The sequence below is a fragment of the Opisthocomus hoazin genome, chromosome 1, assembly GCF_030867145.1.
Source record: "Opisthocomus hoazin isolate bOpiHoa1 chromosome 1, bOpiHoa1.hap1, whole genome shotgun sequence".
Classification (NCBI taxonomy): domain Eukaryota; kingdom Metazoa; phylum Chordata; class Aves; order Opisthocomiformes; family Opisthocomidae; genus Opisthocomus; species Opisthocomus hoazin.
The window spans coordinates 138,758,670-138,781,376 of record NC_134414.1 but is presented as its reverse complement, the minus strand read 5'-3'; the positions used below and the strand labels follow the sequence as shown (position 1 = coordinate 138,781,376).

Genomic DNA, 22,707 nt, shown 5'->3' with positions numbered 1-22,707 from the left:
ACAGCGTTACGGAGGTGCTGAGCAGGGGACAGGCAGCGTGGCGGGACGTGGTTTTGTTAATGGGAAATTAACGATACGGTTGCACGTGCGTAATTGGGGTGCATCCATACCTGTGGACCCTTCACTTGTGTATGAACTACGGGTTCGCTGGCGTGTGCCCGGGGTGCCCGACGGCTCTGCAGGTACCAGCGGTCGGGAGGCCCGGTGCTGCAGGCCCGCACTGCAGGCCCACCCGTGCGGCGGGGAGGCGACGGAAGCCTCCATGGGGTCCCAGCGGCCGTGCTGGCAGTGCCGCCAGGGGCTGGGTAGCCGGGGGGGACAGTGGGGACGGGGCCCAGCCCCGTGCCCGCGTGGAGCGGGCGGCGATAACGTGCTCCCGGGGTAGGGCAGGGAGTGAGCGGGGGGCTGCCGGTGGGGAGGGTGGTGCCGGACGGCGCCTGTGTGAGCGGGCGATGCCGGAGCGCTCCGGGCTGCGCGGAGGGCCGGGGCCGGGGCCGGGCAGGTGGGCCGGGCGGGGCGGGGCGGGGCGGGGCAAGGCAGGGTGCGCTGGGGGGGGGGGCGGCGGCGCAGCAGAGCCCCGCGGGCTGCGGGGCGGGCGGCCGCGGGTATTATGTGATGCCTGGCTGGACGGTGGCTCCCGGCGACTATTATGGGATGCCTGCAAGGGCGGGGGGGGGGGGGGGGGGGTGACTATTATGGGATGTGTGACTATTATGGGATGTCCTAGGGGTTACCACAGTGTGTGCCCCCCCTCGCTGCTCGCAGGAGGGACGTGCCTATTATGGGATGGCAGGCTGGGCGGCGCGCGTGCGGGCGAGGGGCCGCGCGGCGGGGGGCGCCCTGCCGCGTGCGGGGTCCCAGTGCGGGGGGGTGCGAGTATTATGGGATGCCGGAACGAAGGGGTACGAGCGTGGGAAGTATTATGGGATGTTTCGGGGGGGGGGGGGGGGCTTATTATGGGATGTTCCCGGCGGGAGGGTTTATTATTATGGGATGCCGGGCCGGGCAATGAGTGGGAAGTTCTGAGGGTAGGGCGACTATTATGGGATGTCTCCCGAGGGGGGTGTTGCCGGGGAGACGGAGGCGGGGCCGGTTGCCGGGACCCCGGGGCTTATTATGGGATGGAGGCGGGAGCGGGGCGGGGCCTGGCCGGGTTTTTTTCCCCTTTAAGAGGCGGTGCCGTGGCCGGAGCCATTTTCCCTTCAGCAGCAGCGGGAGCGGCGGCGGCGAGAGAGCAGCTGGGGTCTGCAGCCGGGTGAGGAGCCGGGAGGGGGCGAGGGGAGGGCAGGGCCTTCCGCCGCCGCTCGGGGTGTCTCTGCCGGCGGGCGCCCCGTCGGCCCCCGGACGCAGCTTTCCCCCGCCCCGGGGCCGCGTCGCGCCGTCCCCCTGCCCGGGCGGCCGCAGGACGTTTCTCCCCTCCCCCCAGCCGCCACCGCGCCGGCGAGCGGCCGCCCCGCCGGACCCCGCAGCCCCGGTCGGCGCCTGCCGCCCGGTCCCCGCTCCGGCGCCTGTCCCTGCGGAGCGGCGGCCCCTCGCCGCATGGGAGCCGGACTTCCCCGCCCCGCGCCCCCGCCCGGGAGACCGTGCCCCGCAGAGGCACTGCCCCCCCACCCCCCGCCGCCCCCGCCCTGCGCCGCGCAGCCCCGCTCCGGGCGGGGGCGGGGGCGCGGCGGGCAGCGGCGCGGGGCCCTGCCTTTGTGTGGGGCGGGGGGCGGCGGCGGCGGCCTGCCCGCGCGGCCGCGGCGGGGTCGGCCCGGGGCCGGCGAGCGGGGTCTGCTGGCGGCGCCGGTTCCGCCGTCCCGGGACGCGCGGACCCGCCGCTCCCCGGCGGCGGCCCGGCTGGCCAGAGGGCTCCCGTGGACGCCCGGCCGCGCCGCCCGCTCCCAGCCCCGGGCGGGAGTAACCGAGGGCGCCCGGCTGCGGAGGGCGGGAGGGCTTTCCTGTGGGACAGATGTTTCGGCTTCCTGGCCGGAGACGAGTTGCTGGCTCAGTTTAATATCTAACGTCTTCAAAGCCTGCTTCATCGCAACTCTGAGCTGATGCTTGCTGCCGGTGTTTCTGCTATTCACAGGCTCCAGATCCGGTGAAGTTGCTGCCTAAGCTTTCTCATAGATCCTCTTGGTAGCACTATTGCATCGGAAAACGGAGTTCAGGTCCGCTGTATCTTTCTTTCATCTTTTCAAGACCTGGCAAGAAGACGGCACCCTGCGTAAGCCCAGGCCTCCCCCGGTTCGGAGGACATGGCTTCGGGCATTGGGTCTCCGTCGCCGTGCTCAGGGGGAAGCGACGACGATGAGATGGAGGTCCTGTTGAACAGCACTATCCCCCAACACCCAGGTATGGAGGGCCTGCAGGACATGCATGTGGAATGGGTTCAACATGTGAAATACATGATGTGCTGAGGAATGTTTTGTTTGGTTTTTTTCACTACCAGCCACGCACATGTTTTTGATTTTGGTATCTGAGTCCTAGGGTTACTTCAAAGTGTGAGGCTTGTGGCTTTGTGTCAAGGTGGAGCTGACTTTGTTCCAAGCTGTTGCAGGTTGTCAGGGCCTGTGCTTTGAGGAGGTACGAGGGTTGGAGGCAGAGTGTCCGATTCTGATGGGGTACCAAAATGCCTGCAAGTTTCGTATTTTGTGAATGGGGATGGGAGAAAGGTAGTGTGTGAAAGGGCAGGATGCCTGGCTCGCTTGCATCTGGGAACTCAGACCGGCTGACGTCCAGAGCAAACTGCCCTGGGCTGTTGCGTGACCCACTTTCTTTCATCACCACACCCAGTTATTGAGATTTGTTGTGGTTCTTGCTCCATGCTGCTTGCTCACCTTTGCTTTTCTTGTCATTTTTGTACCTTGCCTTTTCCCGTGTGTTTGCATCCTCATTATCACCATGAGACTTGAGTTAGAGCCCTGGGTACTCTTTCTGTTCTGGGTTTTTTGTTGTTGCTGCTGCTGTTGTTGATGACTTGCTCTGAGGACCTACATCTGGATTCTCTGCTTCCTGGTGAAGAGGAATAATCTATATCCTGATGCGCAACGCTGGAAGACAAGCTTGAGTTTTCCCACTAACTCATGCTGCAGTGTTGTAGTGTCATATAAGAGAAATGTTGCAACTGGAAAGGGAAAACGGTGTTGTGGGCTTTTTGGTCTTTTGTGTCTTTGTCATTTTTTTTCTTAAGCTTTGACTCTAGGGTTATCTGGCACCTCTGAAGTCTTAGGCAGAAGGGCACTGTCACTAAGCCTCATGAGGAAAAATTGTTAAAATCCTTGCAAACTGGAGAGCTTTAGGGAGCACATTGGAAAGGATGGGGCACCAGAGGCTCTAAATCAGAACTTGGGGAAGAAGAAGAGGTGGGATCCCTGAAGGACCCAGTGTTGCAGGACCACGGGAGCAAAGAGACCTCCATCATTTGGGAATACAGCAGCGGCCAGGTGCGGGACCCCAGGTTCTGAGAGCTCTGCCTCTGCCGCTTCGTGCCTGGCTGCCGTAGCCCCCTCTAACCAGTGGCTTCCCCCACCCTGCCTGGCCCCCGTGGTCAGGAGGCCATTTTCCCTTGGAGGGAGAAGGAGCGGCTCTGGCTGCCTGCGGTGGGCGGGGCGGCGGGGAGGGCGGGTGGCCAGGCTGCGGGAGCAGCCAGCCACAAAGGGAAGGGCTGCCAGGCCACCCCGGCCCCTCGGGCTGCCCCAGGGAAGGGGGCCGCAGGGGCCGAAGCCTGCGGTGGCAGGGAGCCGGCCTGCATTCCGCTGGCCAGGCAGTGAGCTTGCTGACTGTTGGTGCAGAGGGAAGGTTGTCTTAAATCCGGGTCAGAATAGGGTTGCCGAGTAACAGCTTTCCTATGGAGGAGGACAAGTAGTGGCTTACTGGCTCGTGGTTTGCAAGTGGCTGTAGGATGCTCTGTTCTGCTGAAGAGGCTAGCTAGTTGTGGGTGTCTTTGCTGGAGACCCGTGGGCTTGAAACAGTATCCTAGTCGAGTTCTCAAATGTATTCACCGTTTTGTCTCCTTTAGATGTGGCTATCTAGTCTGTGCTTTTTCCTCTTCTCTCTGGGTTGTGGCAAACTTCTGGTTCCCAAGATCCAAGTACAACTCTGCTTGGGGAAGGAATATTGTAGAAATAGGTGGTGCTGGGGGGAGGGGGAAAACCGTGTGTGGTGGTAACTTATGATATGATTACCTAGTATCTGTCCTGAACAGTAACAGAGTAAGCAGTTGTAAACACTTCTATGTTTGTAAGTATGTAGCAAGAAATAGATGAGTGGTCCCTGTGAGGAGTGGACTATGCTGTAGTGCACAGATGGGGTTTCAATGAAGTATCACCTCTTCCCCTCCAGAGCCTGAAGAAGAGCCAGAAGACGAGCTTCTGTCAGAGGCTGACACACCCAAAATCAAGAAAAAAAAGAAGCCCAAGAAGCTAAAGGAACCCAAAGTGCCCAAGCTCAGCAAGCGTCAGAAGAAGGAGGTAAGGAAAAGGATGCCTAAGGTCACATTCTAAAATACGGATATGTGGGGTAAGGGTACTTACCGTTGTTGTTGGCCTTATGGCAGCAATTCTTTGTATGAACCCTCTAGAGCTTGGGGAGACTGGTGTTTAGTGCTTATCCAGGGTATTTTCTCACAGCTGCCTGATCTTCTCTCTCCCTCCCCAGCTGGGGGACAGTTCTGGTGAGGGGAACGAGTTTGTGGAGGAAGAGGAGGAGGTCCTGCGCTCTGACAGTGAAGGCAGTGACTACACTCCTGGGAAGAAGAAAAAGAAGAAATTAGGGCCCAAGAAGGAAAAGAAAAACAAAGTTAAGCGCAAGGAGGAGGAGGAAGAAGAGGAAGAAGATGATGACTCAAAGGTGAGAAGCTACCTTGCTGACTGACTGCTCCTCATTCCCATGTATCTGATTTTTGGGAATCGTTGTGCTCTGCATTTGTGATGGCACACAGAGCTGGGGCTGTTCAGTCTCCTCTTCCTCCACTAGACCTGCTTGACTTGATGATTCTCCCACCTTGCATTCCTTCCCGTCTTCTGCCTTAAACGCACCTAGAATGTATGCTGAATTCAAAGACTTTTCCCACTTCCACTAATGTTCTAGTGAGGCTGTGTCCTATGGCAGTGATAAGTGGAGGGGGGGGGGTGTGGAGGTGGAGAGAAGTCCCCTAGTCCTGACCCATTGGGTCATCTCTAGATGTGTGGAAGGTCTGCTCTTTCCCAGAACAGAACTACTAGAGCTTTTTCTCAAAGTTGCTGCGATTCTCTTTGCACAGGAGCCGAAGTCATCTGCTCAGCTCCTGGAAGACTGGGGGATGGAGGATATTGATCATATCTTCACAGAGGAGGATTACCGCACTCTCACCAACTACAAAGCTTTCAGCCAATTTGTCAGGTGAACTGCAAGCCTGCACTGGGAAGGACTCTGGAGCATGAAAAAAGAGATGGGACAAGGACCAGGTTCCATGTTTTTGGAACCTCGAGTCACATTAAAGACATTAATGTCCTACCTAGAGCAAAAACTGAAGCAACAGTAGAATAATTGATACACGTCGTTGTTTTCAGTGATGGAGGTGGTGCAAGTCCCCAGTCCCCTTTCTTCCTTAGCATGCTAAATTTCATTTCACTTTCCAAGCCCCTGAGCATTTGCATCCTCCACACAGTGAAGGATGGGAGTATAGAGATTCATTGGCTGTTGAGATCGGAGATTAGAGAGGAGTGCAGTTTGAGATAGAGGTGCTGATGGGGGTGGCGGCGGGGAGGAATGATGATCTAGATTTCAGGGTGGTTTGGTAACTCTTTCTTCCTTAACTGTACGCAGGCCACTTATTGCAGCCAAGAACCCTAAAATAGCAGTGTCGAAGATGATGATGGTACTGGGAGCCAAATGGAGGGAGTTTAGCACAAACAACCCCTTCAAGGGAAGTTCCGGTGCTTCTGTGGCAGCTGCTGCAGCTGCAGCTGTTGCAGTAGTGGAGAGTATGGTGACAAATGTGGATGCTGTCCTGCCGCAGCCCCCTGTAGATGTGCCACTCAGGAAAGCTAAGACAAAGGAGGGCAAAGGTGAGACAAAGAATCTGGCAGGGTGGTAGAGGGTGAGTGGTGTCAAGGCAGTAGTCCTTTTGACTTGCAGGCTCCTCTGTTCCCAGGACCCAATGCCCGGCGGAAGCCAAAAGCCAGTCCTCGTATTCCTGATATCAAGAAACCTAAAACAAAGAAGGTGGCACCTTTGAAAATCAAACTGGGTGGATTTGGTTCCAAGCGTAAAAGATCATCAGTAAGTGATGCTCCTTCCTTGACCTTCTGAGGAGGAGGTGACGATGTGCTAGAAGTGCTGGGGTGCGTGTCTGATTGCTGCCCCCAGCATGTGTGCCTGAGTAGCATAGCTTTTTTTTTTGCATACGTCAGAGTGAAGACGATGATCTGGATGTGGAGTCAGACTTCGATGATGCCAGCATCAACAGCTACTCTGTTTCAGATGGGTCTACGAGCCGTAGTAGCCGCAGTCGCAAAAAACTCAAAGCTGGGAAAAAGAAAAAGAAAGGTATTGTTGCTCGCTATCAGTTGGAGACAGGAGCAGAGCTAAGTGTGTAGAAAGACTACAGAAATGTCTGAGCAAAATTTGGATGTTTAGCAGCATACCTGAGGGAGGAAAATTGTTTGCGGAGGAGAACCGGATATTATTGTTGATAAGGAAAAGGCTTTCAGGAGTTCTTTTTCACCTCGGTAGGGGAACAGACACAGTGCTGAGTTTTCCTGGCCTCAACACTACACCTTTAATGGGTGGAAGGAGGCACAAAGGGGCTCCAGCTCTTGCTCCCTGCCCTGTCTACTTACACAGATAGAGCAAGGGTTTTGGCTGTTGGGAGAGTACCCTCCCTTGCTGTAGCAAGCCTGTGGCTTGTCCTGCTGTAACTCCTCACCACCCTCTGCAGGTGAGGAGGACTCCACAGTGGCTGTGGATGGCTATGAGACTGATCACCAGGACTACTGTGAGGTGTGCCAGCAGGGAGGGGAAATTATACTGTGTGATACCTGCCCTCGTGCCTACCACATGGTTTGCCTGGACCCAGACATGGAGAAAGCCCCAGAGGGAAAATGGAGCTGCCCACACTGTGTGAGTACTGGATTCCTTGAAACTGTGCAGGGGATCATGGAGGGGGACGACCAGTGACTTGAGGCTGCTCTTCTGCTGTAATAAAATAATCACAAATGCGTAACTTGGTTTTTCTGGTTTCCCTCTCATATAGGAAAAAGAAGGCATTCAGTGGGAAGCAAAGGAGGATAACTCTGAAGGTGAGGAAATCCTGGAGGATGTTGTGGGGGATGCTGAGGAAGAGGATGACCACCATATGGAGTTCTGTAGAGTCTGCAAGGACGGAGGAGAGCTGCTGTGCTGTGATGCCTGTCCTTCATCCTATCACATCCACTGTCTGAATCCCCCATTGCCAGAGATTCCCAATGGAGAGTGGCTGTGTCCTCGCTGCACTGTGAGTTTCTGCTACTTCCATTCTCCTATTGCTACAAGAGGGGATTGACCTAATCCCTTTGGATCATTGTATTTTCCTGGAAACGCTTAGGCCTCCAAAGGCTCTGTCTCCTCTCACGCTGCTGTCATAAAACATCGAGGCCTGGCTTTTTGTGGCTGGGTTGCACCTTGTCGTTTGGCCGCTTTCTCCAGACAGCGGAAAGGACAGGGTTACAGCCACTGAGTCTCCTGAGGTTTGCCCATGTGCAGAGTAGTGGGGCAGTTTTGGGTCCAGGATGCCAAGCCTCAATTTTCTTGGATCCTGTATGTATGTAGAAGTAGGAGAATGAGTGCAAGCAAATTCAGTGCTTAAATAAATATTTTAAACTGATGCTGAGCCAAGCTGGTGGTGTTTTGCACTGCAGGCTCTGTAATGCCAAGCCCATTCTTCGGTGTTTGGGAGAGATGTCGCGCTTCTCCAGGAAGTTCTTGAAATGAAGTATTATAAATGGTGTTAGGTGATAAGGACTTTTAAGATGACTAACAAAAAAGCTGCTTTGGGACATATCCCTATGCTGGGCCGATAGTTCTACAGCAAAATATTTTCTCTACAGACTTTCACTGGAGTTGCGGTTGGATAGACTACTGGGCTTGTCAAGCCTAGCAATTTCTGTATTTCATATAGAATTTCTGAATTGATGTGGCCCTGGGGAGACAACTAAATTGAGGTGCTGAGTTCAGTTTGGCGTTTGTCAGGCCTAGGAAAAACGACAAACTGGAGAAAGCTCAAAGAAATGCTGGTGATAAGAGGGTGAAAGCTTCCAAGTCCAAAAAGCCAATTCCATCCGTGTACTGAAGCCATAACTAAGGAAGAGAACTGTAACTATGTTTCTGCTCCTCAGTGGTTGTGTGTTAGAGTGTGCACACTCTGATGTAACAAGCTCTGTTTAACTTTTCAGTGCCCATCTTTGAAAGGAAAGGTGCAGAAGATCTTGATCTGGAAATGGGGTCAGCCTCCCATTGGCCCCCCACCACCACGTCCACCTGATGCAGACCCCAATGCTCCTCCCCCTAAGCCTCTGGAGGGTCGGCCTGAAAGGCAGTTCTTTGTCAAATGGCAGGGCATGTCCTACTGGCACTGCTCTTGGGTGTCAGAGTTGCAGGTGAGTGGAGGACTCTGTTTCATAAGGATGCGGATAGTTGGGAGGAAAACACATGCTAACTGCTGCTGTCCTGACTTCAGCTGGAGCTGCACTGCCAGGTCATGTTTCGTAACTACCAACGCAAAAATGATATGGATGAGCCACCCTCAGGGGACTTTGGAGGGGAAGAGGAGAAAAGCCGAAAGAGAAAAAACAAGGACCCCAAATATGCTGAGATGGAGGAACGTTTCTATCGATACGGGATCAAGCCTGAGTGGATGATGATCCACAGGATCCTTAATCACAGGTAGGGGGAGGCTGCAAGGAGAATTTTCAACAAAGACCTTAAGCAGGGCTAAGGGAGAGTAGATGATCTAAACTGCAATATGACTGGGGGAAACAGTGGGAGTTCTGTTGTTGGTGTGGCAAACATTGTTGTTCTGCTTCTGTTGCTTCATTAAGGGATCCTTTCTTCCTCTCCCACTTGAGTGGATTGAGTGAATACTGTCATTTCACTGTGCTTAAGACTTACTGGTTTCTTCCGCAGTGTGGATAAGAAGGGGAATGTCCACTATTTGATTAAATGGAGAGACCTGCCCTATGACCAGGCATCCTGGGAAAGTGAAGATGTGGATATCCAAGATTATGACCTCTACAAGCAAGCCTACTGGAATCACAGGTAAGACAAGTGTCTAGAGGTTGTGTTCCTTTCCCTTCCCTCAAGAGAATTTACTGGAGTATGTCAGCCCCTAGCACTGGCTGGATTAGTATATGGAGATAGCCAGGAAGCATCTTGTTGCTGACTCCTTATTGCTTTGGGCAGGGACCTTGTGCCTCTCCACCAGTTCATGAAGGTTCTAGCCCTGTTTCTTGAGCCCATTTGAGTTGGGCATTTGCCCTCTCCTATTCTTTGCAGTAGTTTTCCCTTGATCTATTTCAAAAGCCATTAAACTTGCACATTCTTGGGATTGTCTCTCCATAGGGAGCTGATGAGAGGTGAAGAGGGCAGGCCTGGTAAGAAGTTAAAGAAAGTGAAGATGCGGAAACTGGAAAGGCCTCCCGAGACCCCCACAGTAGATGTAAGTTACTGTTTATTGCTTAGGAGCCATCTGATACAGCTGCTTATTTTGAGGGGGGAGGCAGGTAAATAGGAAACTGAAGAGTGAAGAGCATATGGTGTAGAGTTCTTTCCTAGCCTGGAGGGTGAATGGGTCATCTATGGCCTTCAGACAAAAGCCCACCTTGTCCATTGGGTGAGACACTGGCTGGCTCTTGGTGAAAGGGTTTTGCGAAAAAAAAAAAAAAAAAAAGCTTTGGCCATTTGGGACTTTTGTCTGGTGCTAGTCTGGTCATCATCTGTGAAGTCTCATCTGCACTGGGGAATGTATGGGTGACTGGGAAGGAAGTCTTCGTAGCTGTCTAGCAAAGGTGAAGGATCTCAACTCTTCCTTCTTTGCGCTGTAGCCAACAGTGAAATATGACCGGCAACCAGAGTACCTTGATGTAACAGGGGGAACCTTGCATCCCTACCAACTGGAAGGACTGAACTGGCTGCGATTCTCTTGGGCCCAGGGCACAGATACAATCTTGGCTGATGAAATGGGTCTGGGAAAGACTGTGCAGACAGCTGTATTCCTATACTCCTTGTACAAAGAGGTGAGAGCTGGAAGATCACTACCCAGGGAGATTCTGCCTGTGTTAGTGACTGCATTCGTTTAATGCTCTTACTGACTCTATTTGTAGGGCCACTCAAAGGGTCCCTTCTTGGTGAGTGCCCCACTGTCCACAATCATCAACTGGGAAAGAGAATTTGAGATGTGGGCCCCAGATATGTATGTAGTGACCTACGTCGGGGACAAAGATAGCCGGGCTATCATCCGTGAGAATGAGTTCACTTTTGAGGATAACGCCATACGTGGAGGCAAAAAAGCATCCAGAATGAAGGTACAGAGCTCTGCCGCAACGCAAGCCGGAACTGAAAGAGGAGGTGCACTAGACTGGCTTTCAGCAGCTGAGATTCAGATACTCTGATGTTCCTGGGAACTGATTACACTTATAGTTTCCAAGGGGAAATAACTACAGATTGATGACTAGTGGGTGTTTAGACTCCTGCTCTAGACTGTTTAAACACTCCTACTAGTCTGAACTAATTCAATACTGGAAAAAGAAAGAGCGTTGACTAAGATAATACTGACCGTAGGCAAGTCTCTCTGTCTCTTCTACTTAATCTGTGTGGTTGTGCATCATTTCTGCACATCTAAGTCAATGTCAGAATTGCCTTTGTATGAAAAAGACAAAACATACAAAAAAAGTATGAACTTCTTAATGTCTCTGACAAGCTGGCTCACAGTGAGGCCATACCTAGACATCTGAGAAATTGCAATCTGTGCCCAGACAGGAAGGAAGGGCCTGAGTTAGGTGGCTAGTTTTTGCAGACCTTCAGCCTTTCTAGTGAAAGCTAAAGATTTACCAGTGGCAAAGATAGATAGGACTCCTTTGCTTCCCTTGAAATTGAACTGCATTAAGTACTAACGGTAACTTAAAGTTCCACAATAAACTACTTGCCTTTTTAAATCTTGGCTTTTTGATGAGCCACTCTTCTTCAAATCTCATTTCCCTAACATGCCTTTATTTGCTGTTTTGTTGTTAAACTTCTCTGTTGCAATGTTTGGCAACTGTCTGGAAGTAGCAGGTAGTGAGGGGGTTGAGGAGGCTTACATGTGTTAAGAGAGTAATGGAGGATTAAAAGGCTGGAATGGTTTAGGTAGCATTTTGAATCTTGTGACAGGAAACTGTGGGTGTGAAAAGTTTTTGATGTGCCATTTGATCAGGGCTCATCAGAATAACTGGCTGGAGAAACGCTGCATCTACTTTGTCCTGGGGCATTTCCCTATCCCATCACAATGTTCATCCTTTTCCTTTGCAGAAGGAGGCTGCTGTGAAGTTCCACGTGCTGCTCACCTCCTATGAACTGATCACAATTGATATGGCCATACTAGGCTCTATTGACTGGGCCTGTCTCATCGTGGATGAAGCTCACAGACTGAAAAACAATCAGTCTAAGGTACAGAGAAACATAGATGGTTTGTAAACATGGCATGTGCTGCAGGGGTGAATGGGCAGTGAGTGTTCAGGAGATTAGATAGCTACTCCAAACCACAGAAGCTTGTTTGTCAATTCTTAGTAATTTGTTCAATAGTCATGTTGAATAGTAAATTTCATGTGTTATTAAAAAAAAATAAATCAATAGCCTTCGTCTGGAGATCGATTATCATTGGTAACAACTTTCATTCATATCACTGGTTAAAACAGCTTTCTCTCTGGGTGAATAGGCAGTTGGTGTACACTGGAAAACAAAAAAAAACCAAATGCAGTTTCTTCAAATACAAATTGACTTCTCTGAAAGCAGATCATATATCTGCACCACCTCTATTCTGTAAGGATTTACCATACCGAGCATAAAACAAGCTGCATGAGCACAATTATCCTGCTTCCAGAGTAAGCTTGCTCTCTGCATCCACCTAGCTTTGTAGCAGAACTAATTAGATGTTATAGAAATGGGAGAGGTGGGCAGAGGTGTTCAAAAATGCCTGGGTAATGCTGAAAGACGTACAACTGCTTTTGTATGAGGCTGCACCTCAGCTGAGCTTGTTTGAATTCAGCAGACTTGACTGTATTTTCTTAATCCAGCCCCTCCCTAAACTCTTGTGCCTTAATTCTGGTATTGATTTGTCTGTCTTCAGCTGGATTCTAGTGCTCAGTATGCTAAAAACAATTGTTACTGGAAATCTGGTTTTATAGGTTCTTGGAGGCTGTGTGAAAAAAAAATTGCCTCCTGATTTTTTGGGGGTGTTTTTTGTTGTGTTTTGTTTTTGTTTTGTTTTTTTTTTCTTTAAATGGCTTTAGGTTTTTAGATCTTGGTGTGAGGCATCTTTCTGAGACATCACAGCTGTGCTTGCAGTCCAGGTTCCAGGTCTCTTTTTATTGTAGGCCCTAGGAGTGGATGCCGTTGTATGCTTAGCATTGAAAAGCTTTGGAAGTAGTAATGAATGCCTTACTATTAATATTCATTAATTGAAAGAGGATGTAAAGGCTCAAGGTTGCACTATGACTGATAGTTACAATTGGTTTTCTACGAAGACCATGAAATCTCCCTTTTTCTAGAGCAGTTTCCTGTCCCGTAAGGACAGCTTTGGGTGTTTGGCTGCAAGACAGGTCAGATACTTCATGACAGATTGTGTTTATCTACCAAAGTTTTGCAGATGTAATCAGTAGCTTCCATATTTGATTCCAAAATGAGAATGTTTTTTGACTATAACTGTGTAGAAAGATAGATCCCCATGGAGACCACTGGAAGGATCCTTTTGGGTTGCTTTTCTTTGGGGTGGTGTTTGTTTGTTTGCCATCTTTTACAAGCTACTTTCAGTAAGTTTGACCTTGTGTTGTGCGAAGTGTAAAATAAGCAAGGAAATGGCCAAGCTCTTAATTTTCTGCTTTATTGTCAGTTTGTGCTGGTGAAAGTGGCACGCTTGTGCTTTTTTTTAGTTCAGTACTTTCACTGCTTGCTACCTCTGTCTGGAATTACTTCGTTGTTGTGAAAACCAGCACAAATTACCTTAAAGACACATTGGTAAGCCCTTAGCTCTTTTTCTCCTCTGCTTGTTCAGAGCTCTGGAACATTGCCAGAATTTATATGAATAGGAAGAGTGACTTAGCTATTTCTGGAATTCTCAAAGCAGATAGTTGTAAGAATGTGGAATGCTAATCTAGCAAGAAAAAGTACATAGCGTAGCAGTCTGGAAATGTGGTGGTCTAAAAGAGCTTGTAATTCAAAAGAGCAATGGAAACCTACCAGCACCTGATGGCTTGTAGGAGTTGTTGCAGTCATGTTTTACCTACGCAGAACAATGATCCAAATGAGATCAGTCTAGTGACCCTGACTGGAATGTGAACTACTTGGAGCTTTTGTCCAAACAGCTGATGTGATCTAAACTGAACCCTAGCTTGGTATCAACTTTTTTTTCCTAGGAGAAAGTACTTTTTTGTAGGCCTATGACTTAATAAGCCTTTGATGTGTTTGTGTTGCATTGTTGGGCGCTTTTCCCCACCGTTTCTTCTCTGCTCTCTACTTCACAGTTCTTCCGTGTGCTGAATGGTTACTCCCTCCAGCACAAACTGCTGCTTACAGGAACTCCCCTGCAGAACAACCTGGAAGAACTGTTCCACCTGCTGAACTTCCTGACGCCAGAGAGATTCCAGTATGTCTTGCAGTGCAAGTAGTCAGCCTGCCTGTCTTGTCACTCCTATCCCCTTCCTTGTTTTTATATCTCTGTTTCTGTTGTGGCTTTTGCTGAGTGTCTGTTTCTCTGCAGTAACTTGGAGGGCTTCCTGGAAGAGTTTGCAGATATTGCTAAGGAAGATCAGATCAAGAAGCTGCATGACATGCTGGGCCCACACATGCTGAGGCGTCTCAAAGCTGATGTTTTCAAGAATATGCCATCTAAGACTGAACTTATTGTCAGAGTGGAGTTGAGCCCCATGCAGAAGTGAGTGTGAGGATGAAGAGAGCACCTGCTATTGAACTACTGTTGCTCTGTTCTGCTGTTTCAAAGAGGATGCTGAAACAGCCTCATGCTCGCTATAGGGCTTTCTGCACAGTGGATAGGAGGAAGACTTCCTGCTGCCACTGTAGCAGAGGGAGGACTAATCCTGTGCTCTGCTGTAAGGGATAAAGAGATAGTGAATGCCACTGGCAGAGCCTAGGGTAGCTGGCAGGTAATGCCAGGAGCTGTGCAGAGTTTAGCAAGAGAGTATGTTATTCATTCTCATGAGGGGTGTCTGAAGTTGTTTGGTTTTTTTTTTTCCCTTTTCAGGAAATATTACAAATACATTTTGACGAGAAACTTTGAGGCACTGAATGCACGGGGTGGTGGTAACCAAGTCTCCTTGCTCAATGTTGTTATGGATCTGAAGAAGTGCTGCAACCACCCCTACCTCTTTCCTGTGGCTGCTATGGTACGTCCAGTCACTTATTCTGTGTAAGCAAATTCCCTGCTGGCTGTTACCAGGGAGCCAGTTAGCTCCCTAGCGATGCATGGAGGGGTTCTCCTCCTTCTCTTTCTGCTTCTATGTTTTTTCATCCTGTCTTTATGTAGACCCAACATGCTGGAAGGCCTTTCCTTTTCTAGTATCTTAGTATGACAGGTAGGAGCTATCTTGTGATTCATGCAAGTTGGTGAAGACAGGAAGAGCAGGGACTAAGTAAGAAAGAGGACATCTAGGAGTCAGACTGCAAGAGAAGAGGCACAGGGTATGTTCCGTAATAGTGCTACACATTGTGGTTGTGCCAAGGTAAATGACCAGACGTGAGTCAGCATCTGATGAACACAGCTAGGGGCTAAGACCAAGCTACATCCCTTCAAGCTGTTTTCTTCCCCCACCCCTTACTCCCTCCCTTTTCTCTTTTTCTCATCAGGAAGCTCCAAAAATGCCGAACGGCATGTATGATGGTAGTGCTCTTATTCGAGCCTCTGGAAAGCTGTTGCTGCTCCAGAAGATGTTAAAGAACCTTAAGGAAGGAGGTCACAGGGTGCTCATATTCTCTCAGGTACATGGGGAAAAACCTCAAGGCTGGGGATTATTTTTCTGAGAAAGGAGCCTGTTGATGTGGTGTCCCCTGGTCCCTCACTCTTCTCTGGTGGTGGTGTTCTGATATGCAGATGACTAAAATGTTGGACCTTCTAGAAGACTTTTTGGAACACGAAGGGTACAAATACGAGCGGATTGATGGAGGAATCACAGGGAACATGCGTCAGGAGGCTATTGATCGCTTCAATGGTATGAAGTCTTCTACTTTCTTTGCAGAATTAAAACTGTTGTGTTGTATGTGCTTAGTGGCCAACATGGGATTGTTGTGGCCCAAGTCTTCCATTGCTCTCCTGGAATCTTAAGTTAGTAGTGATTCCCCCTTAGGTGATGTGGGTTGGGTACAAATCCTTGTTTGAGTAATTCACTCTCCCTTGATTACTTTTTTTTCTCTCCTTTTATCTAAGCTCCTGGTGCTCAGCAGTTCTGCTTTCTGCTTTCAACTCGAGCTGGGGGTCTTGGTATTAACTTGGCCACAGCAGATACTGTGATTATCTATGATTCAGACTGGAACCCCCACAATGATATCCAGGTGAGCCTGAATGAGACCACTCACTAAAGAGTAATCTTAAGGAAGAGGGGAAATAAATTATCAGGAGGAGTGAAGGAATGTGAGACTTCCCCTCTAGAAATATGCAAAATTAGAGCAGTGAGGATGGGTAGAGATGGGAAGCGAAATAGCAGAGGGTTCTTCCAGGTCCCAGCCTTCACTGATATTAAGAGTCAACATGGAGGCAACTGGGAAACTTGTGGAGGTAGGCGGCGTGTATCAGACTACTACTTGCGTAGCTCTAGGTTGTTCTGAGCACATCTCTTTTCTAGGCCTTCAGTCGTGCACACAGAATTGGACAGAACAAGAAAGTGATGATATACCGCTTTGTGACAAGGGCCTCAGTGGAGGAGCGTATCACTCAGGTGGCCAAGAAGAAAATGATGCTAACTCATCTGGTAGTGAGACCAGGGTTGGGCTCCAAGACAGGCTCCATGTCCAAACAGGAACTTGATGACATTCTCAAATTTGGCACTGAAGAGCTCTTCAAGGATGAGGCTACTGAGGGGGGTGAGTGCCTGGGAGAACAACTGAAGGAGGTGGGGAGGTCTGGCTCCTGATTTAGCAAGTGACTGTAGGCACAGTGCTGATTATAGCTCTACAGAGAGGTCTAGGGCGGTATTCCCTTTCCCTAGTCCCTTGATACCCACATAGCAACTGTGTCTGTGCTCTTCCTTCAGGGGATAACAAAGAAGGTGAGGACAGCAGTGTCATCCACTATGATGACAAAGCAATTGAGCGTCTGTTGGATCGGAACCAGGATGAAACAGAAGATACAGAACTTCAGGGCATGAACGAGTATCTCAGCTCCTTCAAGGTGGCCCAGTATGTGGTTCGTGAAGAGGAGATGGGGGTGAGTATGAGGTGGATGCCAGCTAGTATTGTCTCGTGAATGACCTAGGATCAATTAAGCAAGCTGAGCTCTGATGCTTTTAAGGGCAAGCAGGCATATATCTGCTTGGAGGGGCTGGGATTTGGAGCGGAGGTGTCTAAATTTGCTACCTCTCTGTGGCAGGAGGAAGAGGAGGTTGAACGGGAGATCATTAAGCAGGAGGAGTCAGTGGATCCTGATTACTGGGAGAAACTGCTGCGTCACCATTATGAACAGCAACAGGAGGATCTGGCCAGGAATCTGGGCAAGGGCAAACGTATTCGCAAGCAAGTTAACTACAATGATGGCTCGCAGGAGGATAGAGGTACAAATCCACAGGAACCTGAGGGAGAAATGGGCGTAAGTATATGTTGCTGGGAAGTAACGGAGTAGCGTCTCAGGCTCACGTGCTGTTTTTCTTTCAGACTGGCAAGATGACCAGTCAGATAATCAGTCAGATTATTCAGTTGCTTCTGAAGAAGGAGACGAGGACTTTGATGAGAGGTCTGAAGGTAAGTTCTGGTGAAGCCAGAGTTCCTGGGTCACTTTCTCTGAGTGTGGGAACAGCTGGGACTTGATTTGGGTGATTTGTACACTTTGTGGTGCTGTTTTGCAAGGGAAATATTCACACAACAATATGCTGTGCGTTGTCTCTCCTCCTTAGCTGCGTTTCTCTCTTCAGCAGCTCGTCGGCCTAGCCGCAAAGGCCTAAGAAATGATAAGGATAAGCCTCTGCCTCCCTTACTTGCCCGCGTGGGAGGGAACATTGAGGTAAGTAGTACAAGGGTAGGTGTTTACATCCTACATGCTTCTGTGTGGCACTTGCCATATCTATCTTCTCCTCAATTCTAGGTCTTGGGTTTCAATGCTCGCCAGCGGAAGGCCTTCCTCAATGCCATCATGCGCTATGGAATGCCACCTCAGGATGCCTTCACCACTCAGTGGCTTGTTCGGGACCTCCGTGGCAAGTCAGAGAAAGAGTTCAAGTGAGTCTGCATCAGGCAGGGATGGAAGACTGACGACATCTAGTCCCTCTGGGGAAGAATGAGAATGGGGCCTTTTCTGGCCTTTCCTTGGAGACTACATTTCCTTAATGTATTGGCTGATTCTTCGTGGGGGAATGAAGTATAATCTGGGAGAGACTAGGGGATTGTTCCTAGTTCACTTCCTTGGACTCGACTCATCAGTCACCAAAAGCAGATGCTGTTAGAGGAGCAGCATGGCTGTGCAAGCATGTAACAAATTCTCAGTCCCTGAGTCCTTTTTGCACTTATGGTTGTTTCTGGCTCAAGACTTGTGGGTCAGCTGTGTGTCCTTTACATATGTGTTAATTCTGTTGGGAAATTCTCCCTTGAACAAGCCTGGAACCCCAGAACTGCTGTTACTATGGGTTAGGGGTGATTTCATGTGTGTTGGAAAGGGTCTGCTAATGCGTGCCTCCTGCTAACCCAGTTTATGGTCTAACTGCTTGTCTTTTAACTGCTCCAGGGCCTATGTCTCGCTGTTCATGCGCCATTTGTGTGAACCTGGAGCTGATGGCGCAGAGACCTTTGCAGATGGGGTCCCACGGGAAGGTCTTTCTCGACAGCATGTCCTTACTCGTATTGGAGTCATGTCACTTATACGCAAAAAGGTAGGTGCCCTAGCAGAGCAATGTAGCCTTCGCTCTCCACACAGCTTGTAGTCACTGGGGTCCTCAGCTAGTGAGTTACCTGTCCTTTCACACCTATTTCTGTTTTGTGCTCAGTGGTCTATCTCCTCTGGTTTGAGGACAAGCTTTGTATGACTCCTCCAGTGATAGGTCTTTCTCTCCGTCTCGTACAGGTGCAGGAATTTGAGCATGTGAATGGCCGCTGGAGTATGCCAGAACTGGCAGAGATAGAGGAGAACAAGAAACTTTCACAGCCAAGCTCACCCTCTCCCAAAACTCCAACTCCTTCGACACCAGGGGATACGCAGCCAAATACGCCTGCCCCTGTCCCTCCACCTGGTGAGAGCTCCCCTCTTGTACAGTCCTGCGTCCTGACCTCATCCTGGCTGTTCCCCTCACCGGAGCTGTGGTGGTGGGGTCTGGGGGTGGACGCAGATCAGTTTACTTCTCGTGTTAGGAGGGCTGCCAAAGACATGTGCAAACCCTTAAAGGCAAGAGAGGACACAAGCTTTCTTTGGGTGAGCTGACATCAGTGAGAAGCCCAGCATTTGTAGCAGGCAGGAAAGGGGGGGTTGGGGGATGAGTTTCATCTTGAGTGATGTTGGTCCCATTTTTGTGGGCCTGATCTCTGGGAGCAAAGGAGATGTGTGCTTGGTGACAGTGGAGGGAAGACCCTACTGATGGCTTCTCTTCTTTTGTCTGCTGGGCTGCTCTGGGGTGGGGAATACACAGAAGAAGGAGTAAAACTAGAAGAAGGAGCCAGTAGTAAGGAGCAAGGAGAGTCGTCTGAAGCAGAGAAAGAGCTCAGTGCCTCTGCTGCTGAAACGGAGGTCCCTATGGAGGTGAGTGGTGGGTTGCTCGCTTGCCTTGTGCAATTGCAAATGTCTCTACTTCTGCCCCCTCCTCTGTGTCGTTCAGCTGCTGAGACAGAGGTGAGTTCTTGGAACGAAGTTTAAAGATGGTTCACAGGCCCTCAGAATCGGCCTGACAGTCTTGTGCTTCTTTGCCTGACAAACTGCTGTGACTGTCTTCTGTTCACATGTGCTGCTTTACCTCACTTCTCACTGATTTCTGGCCTCAGCAGTGTGCCCAGCCTGTAGAGACACCGCCTCAGGAAGCAAAATCCCCAGTGAACTCCACAGAAGCAGATGAAAAAAAATTAGAGGAACCAGAGGTGAAAGAAAGACCGGATGAGCCAATGGAAGTAGAAAGCAAAGGTATCTCTAGGGAGGTTTAATACCTTGCACAGCGACAAACCCCCCACCTCTCAAATGCTGTTTTCCTCAAACTATGTTGTCTTTGCTTCAGCACTTTATCCTAAAGAAACAGGTGTAAATATAGACAGTCAGTGGGGCTATTCCAGGACTTCAAGCAGGGAGTTAGGGAACAGTATTAGGTTTCACCGGCTGAAGAACAAAACCTTGGACTTGCCATGTTCCCGTGCATATCATGTTCCCCTTCTCTCCTGCAGCTGATGGGGAGAAAGTAGAAGACAGAGCATCTATTGAGAATCCCCCTGAACCTCCTATAATCACTCTGGATGAGAAAGGTGAGTCATGATAGTTCCAGTCTCTTCCTTAACCCCTCTTCTGCAAGGATTCCTTGTGGATCCAACTTGCTGTGGTGTCTGCTGTGTTCTTTCCAATAATTTCCTGTGTGTACAGATGAGAAAAAGGATGATGATAAGAGGGATGTTGTGATGCTGCAGAATGGAGAGATGCTGAAAGAGTCAGTAGACGAAAGGCACAAGAAGGCAGTAAAGCAGCGCTTCATGTTCAACATAGCAGATGGTGGCTTCACTGGTATAAGAACTCTTTACATGCTTGAACTTGTTTATACGCCCCTGCTTGTGTTTGTGAAATAACTTTTAACTGTTCTGGTGTCTCTTGCCCTTCCAGAACTACACTCTCTGTGGCAGAATGAAGAGCGGGCTGCAACTGTCACAAAGAAGACCTACGAGATCTGGCATCGGCGTCATGACTACTGGCTCCTTGCTGGGATTATCAAGTATCCTTAGCCTGACGGACAGGTTCTCTGCCCTTGTACAGAAACTGTTGTGGTGAAGGTGACTGGTCTGGGTCTGACTGGAATACACTAAGTGAGAGTGTGCTGTATATTTTTTTTTTTTTTTTTTTTTTTGCAAGAGTGAAAGTGATGGTGGGAGGAGGAGTTTCCTGCCAACATAGTTAAGACTTAGCAGGACATAGTTCTCATTCCTTTTCCTTGGCTCCTGTTCCTCCCCCCTCTGCACCCCCTTTCCCCGCCCCCTGTTGAGAACTGTCTGCCTGGGCTGTGTATTCCCTTGTTCTCACTGCCTTTGTTTGCCTGAGCTCATCCCATCTCAGTCATGGCTATGCCCGTTGGCAGGATATTCAGAATGATCCACGTTACGCCATCCTCAATGAGCCCTTCAAGGGTGAGATGAACAGGGGTAACTTCCTGGAAATAAAGAATAAGTTCTTGGCACGGAGATTCAAGGTAAGGATTTCTCTTTGGAGTGATAAGTGCCTTTCAGACAGCTGGACCTCTAAGAACAAGAGCTTGCTGGTCTGAGTTTCCACTAAGAAAGTGAAGGCTTTTGCAGTGCCTTGTCATTTTAGGGGGGAAAAAAACTGAGCAGTATCTCTCAGGATCATGCAGTAGCTCCACGGTGGGAGCCCTTTGCTCTAGAAGTGGTATTGGGGAGCTTGGTTCAGTGCTCTCTCTTCAAGTGGTTATTGAACAACTGGTGTGCAGGAGGCTTAAGGTTCGAGCGGCTGTTTCCATCACAGCTTCTGCTTGATGTGCTGCAGCCTGCTCAACGTGCTGAAGCAGAACTTAGAAACACTGCATAACAGTGGATTGGTGAAAGGGTTGCCTTCAGTCTCATCCTCAACCTACTTAGGAGTGACCAAAACTCAGTCCTGGGAGTGACTGAAGACCAACCCAAATAAAGGCCACGAAGTTCTGGGTCTCGGGGCAGAACCCTAATTCAGTGCAGTCTGGCTGATCAGTTGTACGCTAACAGCATTCAGAGTGATTCCTCCAAATGCCCCTGACATGCCTGACAGTTTTTAGGCTCTTCCTATAAGTAGAATGGGGTACTTTTCACTCACGTTCACAGAGAATGCTCCGTCCTCTTTGCTCCATAAAGAAAGAGTAAAACAGCAAACAACTTGGTCTTCAAGAAGCATCTGAGGAGGAATGAGAATCCTAGAGTACTTAAAGTAGTCTTCTATTACTTGTGTACCTTGCCTAGCTTGATGGAGCCCTGAATTGTTCTGGGCTCTTCAGGCTTTACTCGGCATAAACAGAAGCTGGTGAAAGCAGGTTCAGCTGCAGAATCTGACCTCCTGAGACAGCAGAGAACTGGATCAGGGGAGCCTGAGGCTGCACACAGGCTGGTCTTCAGGTGGCTGCTGAAAGGCCTTTTCTCATTGCTGCCCTGTCTTGCAGCTCCTGGAGCAAGCGCTGGTGATCGAGGAGCAGCTGCGGCGAGCTGCCTACCTGAACATGTCGGAAGACCCGTCTCATCCATCCATGGCTCTGAACACACGTTTCGCAGAGGTGGAATGCCTGGCTGAGAGCCACCAGCACCTGTCCAAGGAGTCAATGGCCGGGAATAAACCAGCCAACGCGGTGCTGCACAAAGGTAGCGCAGGGTGGGAGAGGCATCCAGCATGGCTGTCCCCTCTGGTGCTTTCCCTCTGGGGTGTCCCTCTTCCCCTCCCCCCGAACAGATGTCCCTTCCTCTTGCAGTTCTGAAGCAGCTGGAGGAGCTTCTGAGTGACATGAAGGCGGATGTGACTCGCCTGCCCGCCACCATCGCCCGCATCCCACCCGTGGCAGTGCGGCTCCAGATGTCGGAGCGCAACATCCTCAGCCGGCTGGCCAACCGCAGCAGCGAGCCCCCCCCGCCGCCCCCTCCCCAGCAGGTACCTACCCCCCCCACCCGGCGCCTGGAGCTGCCTCGGGGAGGGGGGAACCCTATCGCCTTAGGCCCTCTTCTCTCTCCCCGCAGGTGGCCCAGCAGCAGTGACTCCCTGGCCCGGTGCTGTTGACCCTTCCGGCCAAGCTGAAGTGACCTCCCCCACCCCAGCCCTCACACTCTGCCCCTCTGCCTGACATTCCTGACTGGGTGCTGTTTCCCTCCGTGGAAGCTGCCACTGCGCCAGTCTCCGGGAGGAGGAGAAACCCCTTCCGCTACCGCCAGCCCGTCAGGGCGAGGAGTGTGCTTGGAGAGAGGGGGGAGGGATGGTGACGGACTCTGTACATAGTGACTGGAGGCCATGGTGCCATGTCTGTTACACGGAGAGCCTGGCTGCGTCGCTCGCCGCCTCTGCCTGGAATTCCAGTTTTTGTTTTTAATTTTATTTTGGGTTTGTTTACCGCGATGAGCACGCAGGCGAGACCAAGCAGAAGCCAGGACAGA

At 50.3% G+C, this 22,707-nt stretch overlaps 1 protein-coding gene and 1 non-coding gene across 10 annotated transcripts; both read left to right on the top strand.

The window, feature by feature from the left end:
* The first annotated feature begins 1,152 nt into the window (after positions 1 to 1,152).
* Positions 1,153 to 22,397, top strand: LOC104327392 (chromodomain-helicase-DNA-binding protein 4). Of its 9 annotated transcripts, none has more exons than XM_075438102.1 (40): positions 1,153 to 1,255; positions 2,072 to 2,337; positions 4,327 to 4,454; positions 4,642 to 4,833; positions 5,246 to 5,364; positions 5,791 to 6,032; positions 6,119 to 6,246; positions 6,378 to 6,513; positions 6,905 to 7,086; positions 7,220 to 7,459; positions 8,397 to 8,600; positions 8,681 to 8,886; positions 9,127 to 9,258; positions 9,562 to 9,658; positions 10,044 to 10,235; positions 10,323 to 10,523; positions 11,506 to 11,643; positions 13,716 to 13,837; positions 13,952 to 14,125; positions 14,453 to 14,594; positions 15,055 to 15,186; positions 15,299 to 15,416; positions 15,632 to 15,756; positions 16,047 to 16,284; positions 16,455 to 16,627; positions 16,790 to 16,970; positions 17,047 to 17,157; positions 17,331 to 17,416; positions 17,498 to 17,631; positions 18,134 to 18,278; positions 18,470 to 18,635; positions 19,029 to 19,138; positions 19,378 to 19,513; positions 19,768 to 19,845; positions 19,961 to 20,098; positions 20,195 to 20,303; positions 20,642 to 20,774; positions 21,732 to 21,927; positions 22,035 to 22,210; positions 22,297 to 22,397. In XM_075438102.1, the coding sequence occupies exons 2-40, from the start codon at positions 2,241 to 2,243 to the stop codon at positions 22,312 to 22,314; spliced, it is 5,775 nt and encodes a 1,924-aa protein (XP_075294217.1). In that variant the 5' UTR covers positions 1,153 to 1,255; positions 2,072 to 2,240; the 3' UTR covers positions 22,315 to 22,397. The 9 variants fall into 9 exon arrangements, with proteins under 9 accessions (XP_075294217.1, XP_075294224.1, XP_075294209.1 ...); XM_075438109.1 differs by having other exon boundaries at positions 17,328 to 17,416; positions 19,381 to 19,513; XM_075438094.1 differs by having other exon boundaries at positions 17,328 to 17,416.
* LOC142364379 (small Cajal body-specific RNA 11) lies at positions 18,663 to 18,802 on the top strand. The gene has a single exon (XR_012766269.1).
* Positions 22,398 to 22,707: the final 310 nt, after the last annotated feature.

Coding starts and splice junctions, on each gene's coding strand:
- LOC104327392 (XM_075438072.1), top strand. CDS start 2,241: ATGGCTTCGGGCATTGGGTCTCCGTCGCCGTGCTCAGGGGGAAGCGAC. Junction 15,417..15,631: donor GGCTATTGATCGCTTCAATG/GTATGAAGTCTT, acceptor CTTTTATCTAAG/CTCCTGGTGCTCAGCAGTTC. Junction 17,417..17,497: donor GCGTGGGAGGGAACATTGAG/GTAAGTAGTACA, acceptor CCTCAATTCTAG/GTCTTGGGTTTCAATGCTCG.